At 49.0% G+C, this 26857-nt stretch overlaps 1 protein-coding gene across 2 annotated transcripts in view; it reads right to left on the reverse strand.

Moving 5' to 3' along the window:
- Positions 1-522: 522 nt before the first annotated feature.
- LOC106739358 (uncharacterized) overlaps positions 523-26857 on the reverse strand; it is a 41208-nt gene continuing 14873 nt past the window's right edge. Inside the window, exons 4-12 of one of the 2 annotated variants that reach the window (XM_059725693.1) lie at positions 25500-25648; positions 23244-23336; positions 20018-20152; positions 17241-17389; positions 10951-11060; positions 4568-4657; positions 3929-4049; positions 2704-2923; positions 1425-1509 (exon numbers count right to left, since the gene is read on the reverse strand). In XM_059725693.1, coding sequence (XP_059581676.1) covers positions 2753-2923; positions 3929-4049; positions 4568-4657; positions 10951-11060; positions 17241-17389; positions 20018-20152; positions 23244-23336; positions 25500-25648 — 1018 coding nt within the window. In that variant the 3' untranslated portion in view covers positions 1425-1509; positions 2704-2752. Of the gene's footprint in view, positions 1510-2703; positions 2924-3928; positions 4050-4567; positions 4658-10950; positions 11061-17240; positions 17390-20017; positions 20153-23243; positions 23337-25499; positions 25649-26857 lie in introns of both variants that reach the window. The other variant, XM_014601240.3, reaches the window with a different exon arrangement.

Consider the following 26857-nt stretch of genomic DNA (forward strand, 5'->3'; position numbering starts at 1 on the left):
CAGTTCCTGGTAGCTTGAAAATACCAAAAAGAAACGGATTCTCCTGCCATTTCATCCCTGGAAATAGCTCGAAGATCCAAAGAAACTAGCTTAAAATTGATAGGTGATTCTCACAGGGATCAGAAATCCTGCACAGCTACACTGATACCACAGCGAGAGCTGCATTAACTACAAATGTAAAGATCAGTGCAGACATTACAAGGGGGTTCAGTGAAAGAAGACAGCTGGAAAATAGGATTGACAGCTCGGCTCCTGAAAGAGATACCCCTCTCCCTGCAAACACAGCAAGGAGGTGGCAGGTCTTCTCTCCCGGGAGAAGAGGGAGAGAAGCTCCTTTGGTTGGTAAACCCTCTTTGGCTGACTAACTGTGAAAGCTGAGCTAAAGCCCACGAGTCCTACAGGTGAGTTTTGCAAGAGGGTGTCATGAAGGAGAACATCAAGCCTCAAAGGCATTGCCAGCCTCATTTCAAAATGACAGGCACAGACTTAACAGAAAAATAAAAGCCAGTTAGAGATGGTGCATCCAAGACAATATTTTAATTAGACAGGATATAGTATAGTTTTATAATTTAGTCAAATGAAGCACTAGAAAAAAATATACCTAGCCCCCCCACCCCACACCTTAGACATCAATGTTTTGCTACATCACTCATTTTTCCTCCATTTGGCCTTTTAAGGCCTCTATCTGCAGATGGCCCTAACCAAATGTGATCTGAGGAAGAGTTATGTATAACAGTATATTATATACATATATTATAGTTTGTTCTTTCAGCCTCTTCCTCTTTCTGTTCCTCCCTCCCCTCCTCAGACATGGCCTATGGGGGGATGGAGGGTACTTCCAAAGGAGGCATCACTGCCTACTTCCCTCTGGAGTCATTGCTGAGCTTCCATATCTGGATGCCTTAGTGATGCTGGCAGTCCACAGAGCTCGACACAGCTTCACAGTTTTAATCCCTCATTCTAAACCCCCAGAGAACACACTGGGTGATACGTGAGCAAAGAGCAGACATAGGCCAGACGAAGCACAAAGTTGAAGCACATGGTCATCCTCTGCTTGACTGCGCAGGTGCAGACAGCAGTGACTGTGGACCCCAACGCAGTGCTGCTCAGACCCTACAATCGAGATGAGGATAGCTGCTTCCTGCTCCACTTCCATGCGTGTTAACTCGGGCTTCCAATGGCCTTCAGCTTGGCAAAGCCGAGATGCAGGCTGAACAGCGAATCTTTCCTCATCCCCTGTTCAAGTGGCTCTCCTACCTACACCCTCTGAGCTAACGGCCTGTCTGACTGCATGTTGACTTCGACCAGCCTGAAGGCTTTGAGCACCATAGTGACCTGCAAGCAAACGCCTTTCAGGATGTCGATGACCGGGTACGTCAGGTTCCGGATGCTGCACAACACATTCAGCAGGAAGATCAGCAAGGGCTGCAGGATGCTGTTAAATACGGCAACCAAGAAGGGCTTCAGCATGTGATCTCCAACCACCGTTAGCAGGCCCACCAGCAAGACCTGGGAGGAACAGAAGGACGTGGTCAGCAGCTTGCTTTGGCTGACTACACGCATCAGCCACTATATCTGGACATGCACAGTAACAGCTAAGTTCAAAAAGAGTCTGTGCAGACTAGTCCACCCATGAGGACCCTTTTAATAGATCCATCAGACTCGACAGTATCTGGGATCAAAGGGTCAGCTGTGGGAGGGAGGAGAATGGCAAGGTGGAGTACAGTATGCTGAGAAGGTGGAGAGCAGCCAGGAGGGACCAAGAGACTGGGGGCCAAAAAGGAAAAGGTGGAAAAATCTCTACTGCTCCCCACCACAGAAAAATGCAGAGGCCAGAACCATTGAAAGCCACAGAAAAGTTGACTCTTTTCTAGGTGTTAAATAGCAGCGGTGAGGGCTGGAGTGAAACTTATATTCCCAGCAAATCTTGGTTTTCAAACTTCTCGATTTATTAAAAGGGTCCTCATGGATGGACTAGTCTGCACAGACTCTAGTCCCTTGCAGTGGGTGAGGGGAGAGAAGGGGAGAAGCAGGAGTTTTATAGTTACTGCGTTGTAAACTTTTTTTTTTATCACCGACCCTCATAAAACTCCCTTTTTTTTCCCCCTAAGTTAATTTTGGGTCATCCTATCTCCCAAGTGGCTGGGCCAACAGCTTCCTGTACTGTTGCGATGGCTGGGAAAGACCTCCCTGTGGTACTTTTGGAAATCACAAGAATTTCATAGAAATCACAGAGAAGTAGGGCTGGAGGGGGCCTCCAGAGGTCACATCTAGCCCAACCCCCTGCCAGAGGCAGGTTCAGCCCTGTCCAAACCAGCCCAGGCGCATCCAATCCATAATCTAAACTCTTTGTACAACTAACATCAACCCAGGTACAGCACAAGATCATTTATAACAAGCAAAGTCTGGTTGGAGAATTTCTTTGCCATTGACAAACTACAATTCTCTATTTCTATAACCACAGGGATCAAAATATCAGAACTTTCCTTTAAACATTGCTTTGGAAAATAAGGCTTCCTTGCAGACACGTTCACCTGTCTTAGGCAAGACGGGTCTTCCAATGAATCACTGCATTAGTTTGCACCCCCCACCAAATATGGATTGAAAATGAGCTGAATGCTGGAGGCCACTTCAGCTCATCCACACGCAGAACGGAGCCTACAGTGGAGGACTCCAGGATGAATCCTTTTCACCTTTACGTACCCATGAGGCACTGACGGAGCTCCATACTGCACCTTGCACTGAACATTCATCAGATAACAACGGCTACACAGCACTGGGACTGCCCTAACTGGTGGCAAAGGCCTACGCAAAGACCTACATAGGCCCTCTGGTACGGAGAAAAGAGGCATAAGGAGCTACGGAGCACAGGACTGAGGCACGGCCTCTGCATCAGACCATCCTGGACCTTCAATGCTGGAGGCTGCAAGGGAGAGGAACAATGGAAAAAAACCCCGGTCAGAGCTAGGGCACTCTCCCTTCCAGCCTCTGCTCTCTGCCCTGGTGTGACTCAAGAAACTGGGCGAGATGAACCCATGGTTTGACCCAGTCAATGGCAGTTCTTATGTTCCTATGCTTCCTCTCATCCAACTAGCCCAGGGGTGTCAAGCCCATCCGGTCCAAAGCTGGACCAGGACCCTGTGGAGCACCTGTGGCACTGGATCCAGGGGTCCAGCCCATGCATGGTTTGGCCCCAGGACTCACTCACATGCAGTACACGGGGCCAATATGAGGCATATGCTGCCCATGGCACACGGGCCAGATCTGGTACCAGAGGCAGCACAGGGGGTCAGTCTGGGGCGCCGCATGCAGCCCGTACCTCAGACTTGCTGTGCTGTGTCTAACACTGGATACAGCCCATGCATGATGGGCAACACATACCCCGTGCTGACCCCCAGCGCTGCGTGCAGTGAGCCCTGAGGCTGCCCGCTGGATCACCTTTAAGATGGGGAGTGCTCTGGGGATGAGAGCACTCTTCCAGGAAAGCAGGAGGTAGAGATTCAACCCGCCACCAGGTAGTCGGGCGCTAGAACCCAGGTCTCCCACTTCCTTAGCAAATGCCCTAATCACTAGGTTATTGTCCCACTTCTCCTCCCTCAGAGAGGTTTCCCTGTGACGACAGGTTCAGGACGTACCTGACATTTTGTGTATTCTTGTCCCACCAGGCAGGCAGGGGTTGGGGTAGCACAGGTGCTAAGACAAGTCTGAGGCCACGGCAGAAGCGCTCATGGCACGGCCCAGTCAGATTCCAACAAATCTGTGAATCCTGGTAACTACATTAGTGCTACGTAGGCATGGGAGGTGAGCTGGGACTTAGCCCTTCAGGTTCAGCCTTCTCAGACGGGTTAATTCCTCCAGAGAAACCAAACTCATACCCACCTGTACAAGTCTGCTCTGCTGCCCCGAGAGCCAGGCTGGGCCCACTCACCTGAACGACCGACTTGCTGAGAAACCGGGCCAGCTCCACGAGGAAAAGGGTGACTGCGTGAACAAGGATTCTCAGGAAGCCAAAGAACTCCCTCAGGTTTTCCTGAATCGCCTTCTCGGAGCTGCCAAACACCAAGAGGAAACAAAGGTTCAGAGGCTGGCAATGCAGTCAGGGACTCCGGGAAGGGATTTCCCTGGTGCTGGAATAATATAACAATGACCTTTTACCAAGGCCCCACCTAGGTGCACACAGAGATCTTTCTCTGGCTGGGGTGCCTACACCTACAGCCGTCTTTAGCTGCTTGAATAAGTGGCTTGATGTTTAAGGTGAATACTCATCAATCAAGGAAGTCACCAGAAGTTGTGGGTATTCAGGACATCTGGAAAACAAGCCTGTTGATACAGGTGCCTAACTTCAGGTGAATCATTTGCTTCATGGTAAAACGCCCCTCACGAGCATCAAGGATTCTTTTGAATGAGGTGGGCAAGGAAGAAATATTTACGTTGCTTCTGCCTTCACTGGATTAAAGCAGTGCAATTTTCAAGGCGCTCAGTCACCATTACATTCATCGTAAAGTAAATACAGAATTAGAAACAGCTACAGGCAAAGACTTTCCAGAGGACCGTGCATGCTGGTTACCTTTCTGCCAGCTTCATTGTATAGGCTCCCTCATGATCCCTCTTCAGCCGGTAGCAATGCCTATGTCCATAGTCGAAGGAATACATGAGGCTGAAAGAACCAAAAAATAAGACATTGATATCAAAAGTGTGCAGCTGGCTTTCACTGCAGCAGAGCGACTACGCTTAAAACACGGAGAACTTTCAAGCAACAGTTTTACTGGCGTAGTTACGTCTGCCAGGGGAGCACAAAAAGATGGCCCACCTTTGCTGAGAGAAGGATGCCAGTGAAACCGCTGGTGTGAAAGCAGCTACGCTGAAAGAAGACGGTGGTTATCGGCCTAATCTTGGGTACAGAGGCTCCGGAGTGTGCACGCAGCCTCAGAACGAGTACCACCACCCTCAGCAATGGCTATACTCTCTACATCTAGTAACCTCCTGGGTAACATGACAGTCCCTGTCTTTGCAATATAACTGTACTATATACTATAAGTATATAGTAATATAATGTACTATATACTATATACAATATACTATAACCCAAAATAAAGATGACTGCAGACAATGTGATATTAGTAGAGCAGACCGCACCCTCTGCTGGCAAAACAGGAAAGTGCTCTCTTCTGGAAGGTCCCATGTCCGGGACAGGGTTTTTTGCCAAAATCTCTTTTTGAAGAGCTTGAACAGAGAGTGCAGGTATCTGAAAGGCTGAAAAACCTAGAGCTATTTAGGTTGGAGAAGAGAAGATGGAGGGAGGACTTGCTAACAGTCTTCAAATATCTGAAGGGAGATCACGGGGAGAATGGAGACGGGTTTTTCTCTGTGGCTGCAGGGGACAGGACTAGGGGCAATGGCCTCAAGCTGCAGCACAGGAAATTTATGTTGAAGGTTAGCAGGAACTTTCCGACTCTGGGGGTGGTCAAGCACTGAGACAGGCTGCCGAGACAAGCTGTGAAGTCTCCATCCTTGGAGGTTTTCAAGAACAGGCTGGACAGATACTTGGCTAGGATGGTTTAATCACAGAATCACAGAAAACGAGGGTTGGAAAGGACCCCAGGAGGTAACATCTAGTCCAACCCCCTGCTCCAAGCAGGCCCAGCCCCAACTACATCATCCCAGCCAAGGATGGAGACTCTACCACCTCTCTGGGTAACCTGTTCCTGTGCTTCACCGCCCTCCTGGTATCTAACCTAAACTTCCCTTGCTGCAACTTGAGACAGGGCTGATCTTGCCCTGAGCAGGGGGCTGGACTAAATGACCTTGTGAGGTCCCTTCCAACCCAACTTTCCTATGATCTGCAAAGTGACTGTGAAAAACAGCGCAGTGGGTTCCACGCTCATTGCCTCACAGTGGCTCATGATCACTCAGGCAAGGGTCTTGGGCAAGAGGGCCAGATAATGAGCTACTTGGAGGGACGTATTCAACAAGTAGTGATGGGAAACTCCTCCACCCCAAGACCACTGACCTGTGGAGGCCCCACAAGGATCAATGTGGACAGCAGCTACGGTATGCCCTGGCAAGAATACACAACATTTGCAGCTATGGTACAGTCCCCTTTGACTCAAAGTTCAGCACCACATTTTGCCATTTCAGTCTGCAGTTTAGGACTGTTCCTGGATTCCTTGCTGATACCACCTCTCACACGGCAGCATCTGCACGTACAGCTTCCTTCCTTACCTAAGAGACTGCCTCATTCTAGTGGAGAGCAGCCTGTCCTTAGCGATTCGTGCTTCCGCTGCCTCTCAGCCAGGCAACAACATTGTGATGCTCCTAGGTGTGAAGGCTTTGGTGCTTAGGAAGCTCCAGCTGGTACAGAAAGCTGCAGGGTCTCTCTTCAGCAACTACACCACCACGTGCATATCAAACCTGTCCTCTGCTCTCGACAGGAGCTTCCATGGGATTTCAGATCAAGTGCGAGGTCTCTGCCTTTACTGCTGAAGTGCTCCCTGGCCAGGAGATGTAAAAAAGCCTGAAAAGCTTGGGTGGGAAGACTGTAACAGACAACTATGCTCCTCTGGCATGAGACCCTCCAAAATAGGGGGCATTTTTTTCTGCAGGAGGTGGAACCTTCTTGGGACCCGGTCCAAAACGGTGGAACGAAACTGCCCCCAGAGTTCAGAGCCGTGGAAGCACGCTCCATCTTCCGCCCAAAGAGCAAGGCACCTTTCTTTGACCTGCTTTCTCTAGCGTACGTAGAGAAACATGTATATTTATAACACAAAAACCCAAAACAACTCTACCAAAATAAGACTTTCCATTGCACATGTTTATCCCCTGGGGAAAAGATGAGAGAACGGGCACATGACAGATACCGGTCACGCCACTTAATGAACTCCTGGAAGATGCTCAGATACATGGTGATGGGTGAGGTACAGACCCCACGTGGAGCAAAATGTGATCTGTTTACAAGTAAAGATATTTTCCCCTTCAGCTGTCAGCCGTGCAAAGTGCCCCTGGAATAAGAGTCACACTGGGCAACTCCCACCAAAAATGCTATGGGCCAAATTGCATTCTCGGAGAGATCCATGCAATCCCCTTGGCTGCTTGCACCGTTACTGCTGATAGGCACACAGCAGACACTTCTGGAGCTGACACCTCAGAAGAAACAGATTCCAGCTCACTCTCCCCATGTCACCAGCTCTACAGACCCCTCACTAATAAAAAGCATCACGACAAAGTGCAATCGGACTCTGAATACAACACGGGGGCAGAGCTGTTGTTTCATAACGTACCAGTTTCACAGGCACTTTTCAGAGTAGAACCACACTTGCGACCACCATTGTCTGTACTGGAAAGTATATTCATAGAATTACAGAAAATGAGGGTTGAAGGGACCGCGGGAGGTCACGTCTAGTCCGACCCCCTGCTCCACGCAGGACCAGCCCCAACTACATCATCCCAGCCAAGGCTTTGTCTACCCAGGTCTTCAAAACTTCCAAAGATGGAGACTCCACCACCTCTCTGGGTAATCTGTTCCAGTTTTTCACCACTCTCCTAGTGAGAAAATTTGTCCTAATAGCTACCCTAAACTTCCCTTGCTGCAACTTGAGCCCGTTGCTCCTTGTTCTGTCACCTGCTACTACTGAGAACAGTCCAGCTCCATCCTCTTTGCAACCCACCATTCAGGTAGCTGAAGGCTGCTGTTTAATCCCCACTCAGTCTTCTCTTCTCTAAACCAAATCAGCCCAGTTCCCTCAGCCTCTCTTCACCAGCCATGCCCCCAAACCATTTTCATTGCCCTCCGCTGGACTCTCTCCAATGTGTCCACACCCTTTCTGTAGTGGGGGCCCACAGCTGGACAAAGGACTCCAGATGTGGCCTCCCCCATGCCGAATAAAGGGGAAGAATCACTGCCCTTGATCTGCTGGCAGCGCTCCTGCCAATGCAGCTCAGGATGCTGTTAGCCTTCTTGGCACCGAGGGCACACTGCTGGCTTATATTACCCCACTGTTCTCCTTCGCTCCCCTCTTTCACACTGTCTGCCATGACGTTTACAAAAAGCTGAACAACAGTTAGGTTGCTAATGTGCTAAGACCACTGGTCACTGTGTTGCTCACTACTTTTTCGGCGTTTCCTTGTATTCCCCAAGTTGGCCGGTGCCCATCTGCCGTCTCTTCTCCAATACTTAGAATCTAGGCTCTGTCGGGCACGGACTGTCGTCTTGCTCTCTGCTTGCACAGTGTCGAGCACAACATGGTCTAACGCGTGCTTGTGGTCCCTGGCACTATGACAATGGCTCTCAACCTCATTAGGCTCAGTGCCTCCCTCAGAAAATACCAGCTCTTCACTTTCACTTGTTTTTCGACTATGGAAAGATCATGGAGCATTTCTTCTGTTGCAAAGAACTCAGAGAGGCCCAGCCGGGCACGACATTTGTGATTCCCACTGGAAATCTGGGTTTATCAGGTGAATTGTGTTTATACATCTAACAGTGCGAACACACTGCGTGTTAATGTGGTAATACAAAGCGTGGTAATTTGGCAACAGTGGCCACAAGCAACAAAGCCAGACTGAAGGCCCCGCTGTTAATTAAATGCGACAAGGAATGTCCTGGAGGTTCAGGCTTTGGCCTTCCCTCTTTCAGACACGGCTGCAGCTGCCTCTGCGATGGAGCACGCTCGCTGTTCAGCAGAGCACAGCAACAGCTTAAAAAAGCAGCACAACTCGGGGGCGGGAGGTGGCAACTGGGACTGCGGCTCTAGGCACTGCCTTTGTTGTGGGGGCACAAAAGCAACTGTTGCTGTAGCTGCAAACAACCCAGCAGGAGCTGGCACTGTCCTGGGCATCACATGACTGCGCCGGGCATGGAGCTGCCCTGCTAAGTCTCTGGCTTAAAGCATCAGTTCGAACTACTACCGGCAAAGTTTTAAGTGAGTAAAGAGCCCTGCGAGTTGTGGGGAGAAGCTGGCCAGAACAGCATGGTCCTCGTCCCTGCCACTGCTAAATGTTACCGGGGTGGATTCCAATCTGACGCTGAACTCCCTGGGGTCATCCTTTTCCAGTTGCTCCCTGCATCGTGCTGGTTGTGTTAGGGGGAGAAGGCCTGATAAGACAACTGAACAGCCTTGTCTTGGCAGGTCAAGGCTGCCTGGAGAAGTATAAATGCCCCAGTGAGTTACTGGTGCCACGGCATTTCCTGGGACAAAGGGGCTGGGCCTGCAAACATATCAGGACTAGACCTTCTGGTCTTGTATCAGGACTCGTGACCAAAAGTGTGCTTATATGCAGGAGGGCTTCTGTGCATGCTGAAGCAGAGGCACCAAAACCACCTGGAGGAACATGGACACAGAATTCACAACTCCCTGGAAGACACTGACTGAGCCCTGAAAGACCCTGGGAAGGGATGAGGGAACTGAGGCAGGATCTTGCGTGAAGGCATCTGTTGTTTATCTCTGGAGCTACGGTTCTCTTGTGCTTTCTCTGAGTGAAGCAAGCATGTGTGCATGTGCGTGCGGGGAGGGGTGGTATTTAGAAACTCTTTTGCAGTCTGAATGTTAACTGACTGCACGGGGAATGTGGCTCCCAGAGAAAGAAACATGAAACCACAGGCTCCATGGCGTTTGGGGCATCCAGGGAGAGTGCATTAGCTATCCTGATGCTTTGGAAGAACCGGCATCAGTCTCAGGGCCCAGGTGTTGGATTGTCCCGAACGCCCCTCACCCCTTTTTTGCTGTGCTGTGCTGGGTTCCTCCTCAGAGATCCTCTGATCCCAGAAACAGTTCAGTCTGAATCACAAGGATTAGCATGCAAGAGAAGGCGGATGACGAGGGACAGTTTCAAAGGAGCTGAGATGCACCGGCCAGTAATCCCACCCCATGCTAACAAGGTGACCCCAGAAAAGAACAATGATCACGGGTCATGACACAGTTTCCCTGCACCCTGCTCAACTGGCCAAGGGACTGTTGTCTCAGAGACATGGGTGGGAATACAGAGACTAGAGCCTGAACGGTATAAAACTGGGGGTCTGGAACCTGCCTCCGCCATGAGGATGGATTGTAAGGGGTGAAGTCCTCACGACCCGGTACCGAGCATGCATGTGCATTCTCTGCTGGATGGAGCTGCTCTTGATAACGTTGCTGGATTGCTAATATCCCAATAAATCAGGGCATCATTTGGAGGAACCTGCTTTGGATTCTCTCATACTTCTCCGGATAAAATAAAAGCCCCTAGAGGCATCCTGGGTGTAATACAAACCACTGTTGAGCAGCATTTTTCAGTGCAGGGCTCAAATGGCCCAGCTAGAGTCTGAGGAGGGCAGCGCTGGGACCCGATTGTTGCCGCCACCACTGCTTCTCCCTGCCACCTGGCTGTGGTGCAGCGCTAGCAAGGTCCCCAGCAACAAATGCTGCCAAACACCACCACAGCCCTGGATCCAGCCTGCGGGTTGCACGTTGCTGATTGTTGGCCCAGCAATTGGGCTGTGAGACCTCCACTGTGAAAGGACCCAAAATTTGGTCTGTGCCTGGGGTGCGTGCCTGGAGACCCAGAGCCAGAAACACAGTGCTTAAAACCTGTCCAGCTCCAGCAAATGGGGAGCGCATAGGACCTGGTATTTGGTTCTATACAGCAGCCTGGTAAGGGTCCAGGAGTGGAGAACCCATGTGGGGCTACAGCACAGTGCAGAGTCAGGACCTTTGCTATGTAGCCTCAGAAAGACAGAGCTCCTAGCAGCACAGTGGTCCCCCATCCCTGTCCTTTGTTTAGGTAGGAAGGACTTTGTTTCATTAGCTATTCTGACTCCTCTCACCTTGCTTTTATTATGTGATACAAGATCTCATCCCAGCCCACTGGGGAATGCGTGCTAGATGCCCCACTGCCAGGATTCAGGAATCAAAGGGAACATGGAAGGGGTACAGTGTGCTCGGGCTCTCTGGGGGCCAGCGGAGAAACAGGAATTGCACTTACTGGTCATCTCTCTCCTCTGTTACAGTCCTCACGTCAACACCATCCCCCTGGGAACAATCAAGCTTTCTGTACAATGGCTCTGTCGTAAAGCCATAGCTAATCCAACCGAGCTGCCAAAGAGAAGGTGCAGTTGACATAAACTACATCAAACCATCTTCACTTCCTAAAACACTAGGAGAGTTCTTAACATTGTTACTGGAAGAGAAATGCTTGTTGGATGACTCATCAGCTGGTTAAACTCATGCTATTTTTGCTGCGTAAGACACTTGGGCTGTATGTGGATTTTTGTAGGGTCATGAAAAAATAGATTTCAGCCACCCCCTCTAGAAGGTAGGGCAGATGCAACAGCTTGGTGGCTGGCGATGGTAAGAAATTAATGCAGACTCCCTAGAAACTCAGTCTCCAGAAGTAAAACCCTCCTTCACTGATGGAGAAAGGCTGCTTATTTTTTGGGGAAGTGCTGGACTCTCCATCTGTTTAATGTCTTCAAGGATGGCTTTGTGCTACCTTATACCACGGAAGAACATGCGTGACATTCTTGTTCAGTGCATGACTGGCTAAAGTGCCCATCACTGTAGCAACAGGGCAATGGGTCTGAGCCTGGCTCCCAAACAGATTATGGGTGCCTGTACACACCATAGGTTTTAATCCTCATTAAATTAAATAGGACTATAAAATTTAAACTTGTTTATTTTGGAGCATCGCATCAGTGTTTGCACATACTAGGCTTTTCAATGAATTAAGCTTTGGAGTGTTGTATCAGTGTTTGCATGCATTAGATTTTCAAACTAATTAAGACCAGTCTCCGGCCCTCACTGCAGGAGAGTGGGACAGTCCAGCGCTGGCCCCCCCTGCCCCCAGCCTGGGGCTCCGCACCCCATACTCCATGCCCATGTCTGTGCTTGTGCTGCAGAGAACTGGCAAACCGCACAAGAAAAAAAACAGCGGAAGCAATTCAAAAGAGAAAGCAATTTAAAGGGGTGAACTACAAAAAAGTTGCAACCATCTGGTAGACAAAGAGGCTCATTACACATCTTTGAGTGTCTTTGTGTTTGCACGCAACCAATCCATGAACGGGATGCTTTAATTCCCGGTGAGCCAAACTAAATTATGTCCAAGGAGTTTTACTTTAACTCACAAGAAGGACTTTTAAAGCATCCGGAAATCCTGCTCGTGCAAACAGACACACAGCTGCAGTGCACAAAGGGGCAAAAATCATGGCGTGTACAAAGGCCCATGGCTCTAGGGGTTATGCCCAAGTGTTGATCCTCTTCTAACCTGGACATACCCTGCTAGAGACTGTTCCTAAATCATCACCCTCCTGCAGCAGCACTGGATGTGAAAGTGTGTTGGCAGAGCTGTGCTGGGACAGCTAGCACAGAGCTGGCTCACATTAGGCTTTACTAAGCCTGGGCACTTAGTTCCTCATTTCCATAAGACACGGGGTTTTTTTCCATTCTGTTTGCACTTAAACTGTCAGACCCAAGGATTGGATGGATTTTATTTTAAAGCTGGGCTTAAGGAGCAGAGATCCCATAAGTCTGCACCTGGTGGAGGAGGCTGAGTCAGGGGCATAAAAAAGATTGGAGCGTAAGACTGGAAGGAAATGCCCAAGCCATCAAATCCTCTGCAATCTGCCTCTGCAATCACAGGCAACATAACAGACATCCAGTCACAAGAATACTCACTCCAGCCCTGGCACAAAGCACCTCTAGCTCCCTATAACAAATTAGGACCTTTTGGAGGAGAGAACTAAAAGTCATAAGAACTAGTGCGATGCAGCAAGAGGGCAAGAGAGATCAAAGGCAACAACTATGTCTTGGGCTACTGCAATGGCAGGGAGCTTGTTATGCCCACATGGCCTAAGAAAGGAACCCTGTCCTGCAGCACACAAGAAAGCAAAAAATCCCAGTTGTGCTAAAAAAGCTGACCCCAGATCTAATGACTGGTTTGACCCTGAGTCTGTGAGTAAGACCCACCAGCCAGACACCCGAGAGGTTATTCAGTACCAGTCGGAGCACAGTGCATCCTGCCCTATCTGGCCACAGCTAAAGATAGGAATCTGCAGTGCTTCAGAGGGAGGTGGGGAGACAAAGTAATGCATTCACAGGAAGAAAGAAATTCTTCCTTGGCCCTACAGGAGGCCAGCAGAAACCCTGAAGCATTAGATTAACTGATTAACTGTATTGTAATTAAAGACAACATAAACACCATGTAACAAGTACTGTAAGCACATTAAAAGCTCAAGAGGAAGGAGGATAAAGAAAGGAAGGAAATCCAGTCCAGATGGGACCGTTACAACTACCTGGTCTGTCTTTCCTGACATGCACAACCAACCTGCAGACTTCTCTGTCACCTGAATTACAGCACGTCCTTGAAAAGAACCTGAGGTATAAAGCAGCTAACTCCAGGCAAAAAACACTCCAGCACTCAACCTCCACCTGCTGCCCAGACATTGCATCTCACTGTGAGCCACTTTCCTCATCTCCAGACTGCGCCAGCAGATCCCGCCCTTCATCATCAGCAGGGCCGAGAACCTCCACCCCGCCAGACTGCTCCCTCACATCTAAGTGACGCTACACAGCAATCGAGTCTCCTGTTGACCCCAGTGCAGAGGTTATCAATGGGCTGGATGCCTTAAATCTCAAATCACGAGATTTAACTACTAACCCCAGAATTGTGCCCATCGTGTCACTCCTTTCATGAACTTACCAAGGTCCGTTTTAACACAGTTTGCGTGCTTTGCCCTCACAACCTTGTTCATCAGGTCATTATATAACTTGGCTTCTCTGAGGGCTACAAGCCTTCTTCTAACTCCGAGTCTGAAGATATTTGTTGTTATAAGTCCTTTGGCTTAAATATTTATTCTTCCTCCCTGGTGTTTACTCCTTGAATGCACCTATGAAAGAGTAATCGCATCCCTTCCCCTGCCTTCATTTCACTATGCTAAACAAGCCAAGATCTTTTCACCTCTCCTTATAAAACAGGAGGATTAGAAGAATAGAGAACGCTAATAGACCTTCCCTGCACTTATTCCAGTTTAAATTCACCTTTTTTTTGGCCAGAGGTAACCACCATTGTACAAGGATCTCAAAAGAGCTCCTACCAATGCTCTGTACCATGGTATTAACAGCTCCCTGCCTCTGCAAACAGATCCCTTGCTTAATGCATCCTAGAAATGCCTTAGGTTTTGTCACAGCTGTGTTTGGATCCAGCGCGTTATGTACTGCTGGAAGTCCACCTCTTGGGACTAGACTGACTACAGCACAGTTTCATCTATCACTTAGCTCTGCACAATGGAATTGGGTTGCTCAAGTCTGAACCCCAGGATGACACGGGGAAAGGAATCTGAATATTGTGAAATTACTCTGGGACGTATAGGACAAAAGTCCTTGAAAAAGAGATTGGTCCCCCATCCTCTGCAGCTTGCTGATCAGAACCTGGACAGGACTTCTAGGCAAAGTCAGTTGGATGAGAGAAAGCTGAAAGAAAACATTGCAGTTTTCAAAAAGCAGCTGATTCCAGGTGAATTTGGCAAGGACCAGGCCGGTAATCCACTGCGCAGGAAGCTTTAGGTAGAAGATGCCTCTCTTTAAGGCCATAGAGAGCTAGACAGGGTGTGCACTCTAACCTCAGACAAAGGAAAAGGCAATTGAGTGGTTAAACTTCTTCCTAAGGAGAAGTATATTGACTGACAAACATTTCCAGAAGCCAGAAGCACTTCAAAATCCCCCTTAGATGCTATAGTCATACCTCTCCACTCCATTTTTTTAGAACCGAGGACCTGTGTTGAAAGCAACATCCTGGTTTCGATTAATTATGAGTAAAAAAGAAGAAATCTGTGGAATAGTCGGCGCAAGAATAAGCTGAACCTCCCCGAAGGTTACCTCGTTTTCTAGTAGGGAGGCACTTTTATATTGGGTTTACAGCTAAGCTTCAGTGAGCATGGAAGAATTCAGAGATATAAACTGAATACAAACTGAATTTGGTTCACATACACTGAAGACAAGCCAAGAGTGTACCCTTGCTGCAAAGAAGGCTAATGGCATACTGGGCTGCAATAGTAGGAGCATTTCCAGCTAATCGAGAGAAGAGGTTCTTCCCCTCTATTCGGCAGTGGTGAGGCCACATCTGGAGTCCTGTGTCCAGTTTTGGGTCCCCCACTGCAGAAAGGATGTGGCCAAGTTAGACAGAGTCCACTTCAGGGCAACAAAAATGGTTTGGAGGGCTGGGGGACAGGACTGGTGAGGAGAGGCTGAGGGAACTGGGCTTTTTTTAGTCCAGAGAAGGGAAGACCGAGGGGGATTGAACAGCAGCCTTCACCTCCCTGCAGGGGGGCTGCAAAGAGGATGGAGCTGGACTGTTCACAGTTGGGGGCAGATGGCAAGACAAGGAGCAATGGGTTCACGTTGCAGCAAGAGGAGCTTAGGTTAGATATTAAGGAAGACTCTCTAACTAAGAGGGTAGTAAAGCAGTAACTAGAACAGGTTACCTAGAGAGGTGGTGGAAACTCCATCCTTGGAGGTTTTTAAGACCCAGCTAGACAAGACCTTGGCTGGGATAATCTAACAGGCTGGTCCTGCTTTGAGCAGGGGGTTGGACTAGATGCAACCTCCTGAGGTCCCTTCCAACCCTCATTTTCTATGATTCTGATTTTCAGGCCCAATCTGGCATGTGGGACCAGCCCAGCACATGGCCCCAGGTCCACATACAGCCCCAGCTCTAGACCCAGTGCATATACCCTATGCCAGATCACACCCACAGCCCTGGCCCCAGCCCTTGCTCTGGCCCTCTATGCAGCACCACATCATCTGGCCTGCAGTGCTTGTAAATTTGGCAGTGGGGAAGTGGTGGCAGTTAATACTGCTACCACTTCCCTGCTGCCAAATTTCTGAAGCTGTGGGGAGCCTTGTGGGCTGGATGAGAGGGCTCTGTGGGCCGTATCTGGCCCATGAGCCAGAGGCTGAGCCACTGAGGTTTTCTACGATTCTATACGGGAGTTCCTGGATGAAACCCTACAGCCTCTGTCATACACAGGATCACACAAAGTGACCTAATGGTCCCTAAAGAAAAACTGTGAAGGAACAACGCCCCATTCATGGATCTCACAGTCATTTCAGGCATGGAGTTCTGCTCAAGATGGACTTGAGCCTGCTCAGTAACTGGTGGCCTAAAGGAAGGAAGGGACAGAGCATGGCGCCCAGTAGGTTAGGTGGTGGTAAGCAAACTGTGGCCTTCCTTCACACCCCCACCTTCATCACCCTCCATCTTTCTGGGTCCCTTTGCGGCTGGGGTGTTGCAGACTGAGCACTTGCTCTCATGGCCAATTTTGGCATCATGTGCCCATCTGATCACAGCTGAGTTGACACCAAACACACCCAACTTGAGTTTCTGTCACAGTTCTCTGCAGAGCAGCAGAGTGCGTCCATCCCGGGGATTCATGTACAAGAGCAAAACAGGAACAGCTGATCAAAAGCTGGTAAGAATAATAACTAAAAGATCCAAAACAGCTCACAAAGACTGTGAACAGTCCGCACTAGATGCAAGCTGCCTTCCGAGTGCAGTTATGGGATTCTAGAGGCTGTGACTAGATAAAGGCTCCTCCATTGGGCTGCAATGCTGTTGAGGCCTGGAAAACGCTTTGCTGCTGTGACAGGTATAGCTCAGCAGGTATAGCTTCCTGTTCAACCACTTCTTTCTTTTTTTCCCCCTCCTCTTTGAGATCTGTTTCCTGTTTTAATTGTACAGAAGACTTTTTCTTTGTCTCTCTGAACTGTAAAAGTGCATTTGCCTTTTGCACCTGTTGCAATAATTTTGCAGAATTATTAATGGATTAGTAAAATTTTCTTATACTGTGTCTGTCTCCTAAACTGTCTCCTACAGTTTAAACGCCACACCAAGAACCACTGGGCTCTACGTAATGAACTGGCACAATCTTGTTGGGATCGGAATGACCATGGCCTAAAAGCAGACACCACAACCTGTTAGAATTGCCATTAGCAGGGGCTGTATGTGTGCACCACTACAGGTAATGTGTGCACTCCAGGAAGGTAAGCAGATGTGCATGTGTGTATGTAGCGCTGGCCAGACTTTGATGCTGAGAGAGCAGAAGGCCGTGTGTCCTGTAGTGGATAAGCACAGCAGGGCACCAGGAAAAAAACTGTCCCATGCGTATATAAGAAAATGGGGTCATGGAGCCCTTGGGCTGTGTTCTTGACTGGAAACAGCCACGTGGAGACACACCAGGCCTCATGCAGCCTGCGCACAGGCAGGCATCCAAGGTCCATTACCTCTTTCAGTTCCTCTTCGCACTCCGCTTCGGAGCCCTCAGGCCACTTCCTTCCTGCTCCTCCCCGCAGAAGGGGAGAGTTCCTCTTCTCAAACCCCAAGCTGTTCTTGTTTCCTCCGCCACTTGGGAAGCCGGGGGACTGGCTCGGCTCTGTGGAGGATTCAAGACAAATGCTCAAATAGAAGGAACAGAGAGGCGCCTCAGACGTCTGAACCTGGGAGGGAGGCCTCACGGTGGGCATTGTTCTCTTTTTGGGGAGAAACACAGAAAAGCAGTGGAGACATGTCAGCATCTTCCACAGCCTGGGTTAGGAATCAGGTGCAGAGAGCCACCAGTTCAGAGAACAGCAGCATCTCCCAGACACCTACCACCGTGCTTCTGGATGTCACCGCCATCTGTCAGATGCTGTCTGTGGACACAGGTTGCTTGAAACCACATCCTGATTGGCTGGTTAGACTGGCGTGCTGTCACACTGTAAAGGACTCACCAGCTGCAGACAGCTCAGAGTGTCATTAGCTTAAGCACCTGCCCTGACCTGAACACAGGGGACAAATAGCAATCCTTCAGGTACTAACAACACACTCCTTGCTCCTCCCTTTCTGCTCCCATTTTTTCACCCAAGCCTCTAGCCATCCAACTCCCTTTGCTCTGCTTACGCACACTGCTTCCTATGCCTGGAGCTCCTGAGGTCTTGGGAATCTATTCATAGATTTCACAGACATTAGGGCTGGAAGGGACCTCAGAAGATCATCGAGTCCAGCCCCCTGCCCGAAGGGCAGGCAGTCAGCTGGGGTCATAGGATCCCAGCAAGATAAACATCCAATTTTCTCTTGAAGGTGTTCAATGTGGGTGCTTGAACCACCTCCGATGGCAAGCTATTCCAGACCTTGGGGGCTCGGACGGTGAAGAAATTCTTCCTGATGTCCAGCCTGAAACAGTCTTGCAGGAGTTTATAACCATTAGACCTTGTCATCCCTTGGGGCGCTCTGGTGAACAGACGTTCCCCCAGATCCTAGTGGACACCCTTAACAAACTTATAGGTGGCCACCAGATCACCCCTGAGCCTGTGCTTTTCCAGGCTGAAGAGCCCCAGGGCTCTCAGCCTCTCATCATAAAGTCTGTTTTCCTGACCTCTAATCATGCACGTGGCTCTTCTCTGCACTTTCTCAAGCTTCTCCACATCCTTTTTGAATTGTGGAGCCCAAAACTGGATGCAGTACTCCAGCTGTGGCCTCACTAAGGCCAAGTACAATGGGAGAATGACATCCCACATAAGGAATTATCCTGAGGAACAGTTCTCGAAAAACATTGGCTCAGTGGGCAGCGGTGACCAAAAAACCAATAAAAATTGGGTGTCATAAAGAAGGGGACTGAAAACAAAATGGAGAACATCAAAGTGATATTACAGAAATCCAAGGTGGACCCCCTTCTTGGATGCTCTATTCAGTTCTGGTCCCCTCATCTCAAAAAGGAGGGAGTCACATTGGAAAAAGTACAAAGGCAACCAAAATGATCCTAGGCATGGAGAAGCTGCCAGACCAACAGGACAGGCAAAAAAAAAAGACTCGGGCTCTTCCATTTGGAAAGGAGAAGGCAAAAGGCAAGGGATATGGTAAAGTGCTATGAAACTGTGAAGGGTGTAGACCATGTGAACAGGGAATTGTTTCTCACCAAGTCCCAGAATACTAAAACTAGAATAGGAGACAGGTTTAAAACTTACAAGAAAAAGTATTTGTTTTTGCAATGCATAGTTAATTTATGGAATTTACTGCCATAGAAGGTGCCAGAGGCAGACAGCATAACCAGGTTCAAAAAGGGGATAAGAGAAATTCATGGATGACAGATTTTCATAGATTTCATAGACATTCGGGCTGGAAGGGACCTTGGAAGATCATTGAGTCCAGCCCCCTGCCCGAAGGGCAGGAAGTCAGCTGGGGTCAAAGGATCTATGAAAGGTTGTTGAACAGAACTGTTGGTGATGTCTCCTCTGGCAACTCTACACCAGTAATAGTAGATGCCAAGGAGGATAATGAATAGGGAACAGATCACTCTAGATATATCTGATTCAGTGCTCTCCCTCTAAAGCATCCAGTCCTGCCCCTGGGAAAGACAGAGTACTGGGTTAGAAGGACCACTGGTCCCACCTAGTATAGCACTGCTTATGTTCTTCTGTTCTGAGCATTCATTTCTCCTGACAAAATCAGCCCACAATGTGCTGTCACACACTGTATATAGAGAAAGGACAGAGGTAGGCCGTAACCAGTATGAAGAGGATTCCTTATTGAGGCTGCCAAACATGGACCTACCCTGTGCTTCTCCCTGCTCCTCTAGTGTCCAAACTGACTGACATCATTCATGCTACCTGGTGTTCCCAAACAGCATCTCCCTAAATCCCCCTCAGGCAACAGTCTGCTGATTGCTACAGCATCAAAAACTCCTCTAGTTGCTTGCAGCATCTCAGGGGTGAATTGTGTTGTCTGTAAGCTCCACGAGACAGACCAGGCACTGAGATAATGTTTCTCAGCATGTCAGTGTGTAAGACTTTGCACTTTAGTCTGCATCATCATTCTCCTCTCATTACTGATCCAGGGCAGCGAGGCACAGAGCAGGGCAGTGCCCTGTTACAACTCCTGCAGTCAGTCACTGAGTCATGAGCTGCCTGCAGGGGTCCTGGCTTCCAGGCCCTGTGCTGTACAAATCACAAAGGGGCAAAGCCAGTGGGAAACACAGTGTTCTCCCCTTCAATGACTGCATCTAAAGGCTGCTATGCTACGTTACCTTCTGTCTGCGTGCTCTTGCTGAGGTGCTGCAGGTGGCTCTGTGTTTTGGCTTCAGGCTGTGCCTTCAAGTTGTTCTGCTCCTGTGTGGTTTCAGCGGGTGTTACAGCCGACTTAGGGGATGGCAGTGGATCTCCTGGTGGAGAGTAAAGAGTACAAGCTCTCTTTTAGCAGTGGAGGCAATAGACAGACATCATGGATACACATGGAAAGCTGAGGCCTACTTGAGTGAATCCACTACTGTGGGAGTGAAATAGGTGTCCAAAAAAAAAGTTAGCACAAGCTGAACCAAAGACCAGCTGGTGCAGCTCCTACCAAACCAGGATACGGTCCCCACACAGAAGGAGGGGTTGGACAATGAACCAACAGCCTCTGGTTGTTAGGTGATTGTCTGAATATCGGCCAGTGTGAGCTGCAGCAGCCTGCTCTTCCTTCCAGAATCAGAAGACACCTGCCATTCCTCTCTTACTGGGAGTCTTTCTTCTCTACATGTCACAGGTACTTTTAGAAGTGTGTTTCCATCTCTATCCACTGCTCCTTGGAAGCTTCCTGGAGAAGTTCTACAAATCTAGATCTTACACAGCTGCTTCCTTCACCTCACATCCTCCAGTCCCTCTATCAGTCTTTCTGTACTTCTCTGAATTGCTTCCAACTGGTTTGTGAGCCTCTCTGGAACTGCGAGTTGCCGCTCAGAGCACTACAAAGGGTTGGGGATCTCTCTAGTGTGCCTGAGCTATAGACCCTAAAGGGCACTAACAACATTCATGAATTCACTCACATATCTTCCCTGACTCCTCTTCAGCGCTGACTCATTCACCGATGCATGTCCCTTTCTATTTGTCTTACCCAAAAAAAGTCCCCAGCCCACACACAATGCGATCCAGTTCTCTGTTTCAAATCTGGTTTCCTGTCTCAGGTGACTAGCTGCTTACCCATGAAAGACAGATGGGGAAGGGTCACTATGCTGTCGTTTGGAAAGTGAGATGCAGCTAGAAAACTCAGAAGGTACTGCATTGTATTTGCCATTTTGCAAGCTACACATTCATATTTCTAAAAGGTTCTTGTGGTGAGACAGGAGGCAACAGGCAGCCAGTATCCATCCACCCAACACTCGTGAGTCCAGTGGATCTCAGAGAAGGCAGGAATACTCATTCTCCCTCTCCTCCAAATGGCCATATTTACATCTGACGGATATCAGGCACATTTCAGAGAAAGAATCATAGAGAAAACCCCCAATGAAGGAGATCCCACAGCTTCCCTGGGAAGTCTCTTCTATTGCCTTGCTGCTCTAACAGTAAAGAAGGTTTTCTTCAGATCTAATCTAAATCTACTTTGCTGTAATTTAAAGCTACTGCTTTGTATCCTGCCCTCTGTGGTAAAGGAGAACTATCTCTTCTTATGGTAATCTTTCAAATATTTGAAGACTGCTCTCACATCCCTGACACATTTTCTCCAAGCTGGACACACCTATTTTCTCTACCTCTCCTGTACAGCTTGCCTCTCAACTTCTCTACATCCTTCTTAAAACATGAACCCCAGAGCTGCACATAATACTTCTAGAGGAGTATTGCCAGTGCTATAGCCAATGCTAAGTGCAGCTGTTCTATCACCTCCAGTGTCTTTACCCAAATATTTCTGCTGATGCAACTTCAAATTTCATTTGGGTTTTTTTTGCAACTGCTGACATCCCAAGATGCTGTTCACCAAAACTGGCAAAGTTCTTTGGGTGAATCTGATCTCTTTTATTAGACCAACTTAAATAGTTGGAAAACAATTTTTAAGCAAGCTTTTGGGTTCAAAGACCCTTCATCAGGCTGAGGAAGTTTCAGCAGTCGGTGCGTGCCCTTCCTGGATGGAATGAAACGTAAAGAAGCCTTCTTTTCTTTTCCTTCCATCCAGGAAAGGCATGCACCGACTGCTGAAACTTCCTCAGCCTGATGAAGGGTTTTTGAACCCAAAAGCTGGCTTAAAAATTGTTTTCCAACTATTTAAGTTGGTCTAATAAAAGATATCAGATTCACCCAAAGAACCTGGAATAGATCCAAGGAGGTGATACTTCCCCTCTATCGGGCGCTGGTCAGACCGCAGTTGGAGTACTGCATGCAATTCTGGGCACCGCACTTCAAGAGGGATGCGGATAACCTGGAGAGGGTCCAGAGAAGGGCCACTCGTATGGTTAAGGGCTTGCAGACCAAGCCCTACGAGGAGAGACTAGAGAACCTGGACCTTTTCAGCCTCTGCAAGAGAAGGCTGAGAGGCGACCTTGTGGCTGCCTTTAAGTTCATCACGGGGGCACAGAAGGAAATTGGTGAGTATTTATTCACCAAGGCACCCCCGGGGGTTACAAGAAACAATGGCCACAAGCTAGCAGAGAGCAGATTTAGATTGGACATTAGGAAGAACTTCTTCACAGTTCGAGTGGCCAAGGTCTGGAACGGGCTCCCAAGGGAGGTGGTGCTCTCCCCTACCCTGGGGGTCTTCAAGAGGAGGTTAGATGAGTATCTAGCTGGGGTCATCTAGACCCAGCACTCTTTCCTGCCTATGCAGGGGGTCGGACTCGATGATCTATTGAGGTCCCTTCCGACCCTAACATCTATGAATCTATGAACCTTGTCTGTCTATGTCCTTAGACCAACACGGCTACAACCTACAGCCCTCTCACCAAAGCTGCAACCCAGTCAGCTACCCATCATTTTGTACTGGTGCTTTTGATTATTCTTTCTTCTGCACTGGACTTCATTCTGTTTTCTCTAGCCCAGCCTTCCAATCTGATGTAGTGATGCTTGTTGAACACTGCATGTCCTCAGCTCTAAACACACTCCCCTTGCTCCACAATGGTTTTAATGACAGCAGTGGGCCAACTTGAGCTTAGAGGTTCAGTGGGCGGATCTACTACCGCACAGTGGTTACTGCGCATTTATTTAGTACTCGTATAATCAAGTACTAAATAAATGCGCAACAACTGGAGTATTATTCAGCTATTGTGCAGTCAATGCCTCATGTAGATGTGCCCAGTTAGTCTCTAATTTGGACATGCTTCTGCAGCAGGGGCCACCAAAACAGCAGCAGTACTTTCAAGCCAGAATGTGGTAAAGCCTGCAAGACAAGGGGAAGGGCCTAGTAGAAGGACTTTGAGGAGAACTGCCTGTTAGGTGAGTGGGAAGGTCTAGGAAAGCATCAGTGTTTGATCTGGTTTTCTGTTTTTTTATTTAGTTATTTGTTTTTACCTTGGGCATATTCTGCCAAGCTGGTGTGGTAAACACAAGCCCTAGGGTTCTTCAAAGCCTGCTCAGGTGATTTAACATCTCTGGAGTCTGGATCTAAGAGACATTAAAAAAGAAACAAACAACTGCTATGAGAAAATAATACTTGAAAAAATGCTGACCCCAAATTCCTGTCCTCTGATGATGGAGTGATGGCTCTGAGCAGAGCAGGATCTGAGGGACGCGGGACTTCTACATCAGGAAGTCATTCCAACCCTGGCCCGTCCCCGTGAACAACTCTTTTAAAGCCCCTTCGTTCCAGCCTGCAGCTCTTGGGCTGTTCTAGTGCTATCTAGAATTATAGAAAATGAGGGTGTGAAGGGACCTCAGGAGGTCACTGTAGCGGGCCAGTAGGGGGCGCTCCTGCGTTGAGCTGCCCACCTCCCTGTGTCCAGGCTCCGAGTGCCTCCCTTAGGGTGCCTCCCGTCCGGCCGACCCCTTCCCTGGAGCACACCCGCTAGCCTGGGGTCCCGCTGCCACCATCCAAGGCTCTGGACTCACTTCTGGCTCTGCGCACCTTGGAGAACGCAGACCTGATCGTCCAATGGGTCCTAGACCCAATACCAGCACTCGGGGCACTTCCCCAAGTCAGGGGCTTATTAGGAAAGTCTCCCTTAGTCCACAGACCTAAGGGGCCTCCTTGGCATAATTTAGACCCACCCCTCAATAAGTCTCCCACACCGGTCACAAAGGAGAACTTTATTGATTACAGGGGGTAGGGTGGAAACAGGGTAAAAGGTAGAGCAGTGTCATAGAAATATTACAGGAATATCAAAGGAATCCCATAGAGCAAACCAGGGTGGCTGAGGTAGCCGTTTAAACGCATCTGAGTTACTGAAACTAAATATCTAATCGGATCTTTAGTAGCTTACTCACTCGCATCGTCCAGAGGTGGTTGTTGTTTCCTCTGGAGGCAGGGCACTCTTGGAGCATGCGGTGATGAGGAGAGAGCCAGGCTCAGATTCACCTGGATGACCGCATGGCTAATGGCTGACTGCCCCTTCTTCTTGGACCGAGCCCTTAAATAACCTCTCTGACCTCAGCAGCCCGGTCCAATCGAAGCTGCCAACACTGGCCACAAGCCGACCAATCTCCCCAGCATCCCTGGCTACCTGGGCCCGCGCAGGGCCGGGTCTTTCCTCCCTGCCCAGGTGACTAGAGCATCGCCTCCCAGGCACCAGGCTTTTGTCATGTAGACCAGGTGGGAGATCCCCGCCCTGAGGAATGAAACACCAGCCTCCCAGGCTGGCTGAGACAGGTCTCTGGAGAGGGGCACCCACGGTGGCATTTCTGCCACAGTCACATCTAGTCCAACCCCCTGCTCAAAGCAGGACCAGCCTTAATTAGATCGTCCCAGCCAAGGCTTTGTCTAGTTAGGCCTTAAAAACCTCCAAGGATGGAGATCCCAGCACCTCTCTGGGTAACCTCTTCCAACGCTTCACCACTCTCCTAGTGAGAGAGTTTTTCCTAATATTCAACCTAAACCTCCCTTGCTTGCAACCTCACTTTCCTCTATGAATCCCAACGCTCCTCATTACAAATCTGCTATTTTACTGCTGAGATTGTGTTTGGAGCATCCAACCCTGCCAGTCCTGCTGAACTGCACTAAACACAGGGTTTGAGGAGTGTAGAGGAACATGCACCCGGATAAGAGCATCACAGCCATCTAGTGCTGCAATGAAGCAGCTGAATTTATGCCCGAGGTAGAAGTCATTTGTCAGTGCCACGTGCTCCATGCTGTCCCACAGGCTACTGAGGAGTTGGGAAAAGGCACTGAACACTCAGAAAAAAAATATCTGTTCTCGTCTTTAAAGAAGTCAGCTCATGAGAGACCCGATCCCTCAGCAAAGGTTTTGGAAGATGGAGGGCAGGGGAGAGACCTGAGGTGAGGCAGAGCCCTCAGCCCTACAGATAGGACATGGCAGGACTTCCATGCTGAGCTTTGCTGAAAGCTAAGTGAGATGCAGGATTAGAAATGTCCAACCCAGATCTTTAGCTTTCCTTGTGAAGAAAGACAGTGGGTTTAAAGGTTGACTATAGAACACAGACCAGAAGTCAATCAGGCTACAACTGACAGCTCATAAACCTGTTCACGCAGATGAAGCAGAATCACAGAATGTCTCCTAGTCCAATCTTCTGCTTGAGGCAGAATCATTATGACCTCATACAAAAGCAAAATGCCATCCTGTGGTCTGATTTTTCAGGATGGTTCCATATTACCTCTCAAAGCTTCTGTAAAGTCCTCAAATGGAGGGTTCTGGACTTCTTCCCTGCTTGCTGGCTTTTTTCTTGGTGCCTGAAGCTTCCTCTCAGAGTCAAACAATGTCGTAATCACTTGCGAGTGACGGGGAGAAATATCCGTCCGGGCTCTGAAAGAGTTAAAAGTTAGTTAGGAGGCAAAAAATAACCCATGTGCCCACAGCTGAAGTTTTGCCCTTGTTAAAAGCCAGAACCAAGTTATTTCTGACATCACTATCCCAGGCAGGGAACTTGAGACAGAGATAGTCTTCTGCACAAATTTAGGAAGTATTTGAATTAGGAAAAAATGAGTTGTCTTGATTTAGTTGCCATGTAGAAAATTATACGACTTGGCCACGTATCAGCTATGTGGAGCATCAGCATCAGCTGTCTCTTGGGCGAGAAGCTTTCCAGGTTTTGTGCTCTGATGCTTCCATTACATCAGTGGTGCACAACCTCCAGCCAGATCCAGCCCACAGGTCTTCTCACAGGTCTGGAAACGTGTTGCTGGAGGAGTTGTGGCAGCTTTAAATATCACTAATCAGCTGCCAAATGTCCAGATCTCTGGGGAGCCCAGCTGGCTGGATGTGTAGATCATGCTGGCATGTGGCCAGGACCAGCACGTGGGGTCAGGCTGGACCACTGGATAGTGCCTGTGGACTGATGCTTTATGGAATGTGTCCCGCAGGCTGGCCCCTGTGAGGCCAGAAGGTTGAGCACCCCTACATTACACACCTGCACTAAGGAAGTCTGCTGTGTGATGATAGTGCAGAGTGAGCATCAGTATTCCCTGCAGGAAGGACCCCTCTGAGTCCCTGCTATCACTGGCAACCTCACTGTGCAGTCCCTCTCCTAATCTTATCACCATTCAGGCTTCTTGCCCCCATGGTTCCTATTGAAAGTCTGTTCCAAACTTCTTCTGATTTCCAGTCTAAACCTATCCATGGCCATTTCAGACCCGTCTGTTCTGGTGCCAATACTCTGTCAGCTCAAATCTCTCTGCTCTCTCCCTAGTGGGGGTTACCTCCTCGAGTTATGTAGAGTGAGCCATCACTCCCCTCTAAGCCTTTGTTCTGCTAGGCAAGCATGCCAAATTCCCTTAGTTCTCCCGAGGGAGAGGCTGTCAGTTGCCTGGGCCCTCTATCAACCTTCCTTTGTGCTCGTTACAGTTTGAAATCATCCCCTTGAACACAAGGGACCAGAATGGTGCTCCAGGAGGCCAGAAAGGGCTTGGCCTGTCTCAGCATGGCCCAATGCCATTTGCCCTGCAGCCTCTTGGTCCACTGCTTATGCCACCTCCGCCTCTACTGCTAGCCCTGCTGCTGTCACTTGTGCCACCT

Source organism: Alligator mississippiensis, chromosome 4, assembly GCF_030867095.1.
Source record: "Alligator mississippiensis isolate rAllMis1 chromosome 4, rAllMis1, whole genome shotgun sequence".
NCBI lineage: Eukaryota > Metazoa > Chordata > Crocodylia > Alligatoridae > Alligator > Alligator mississippiensis.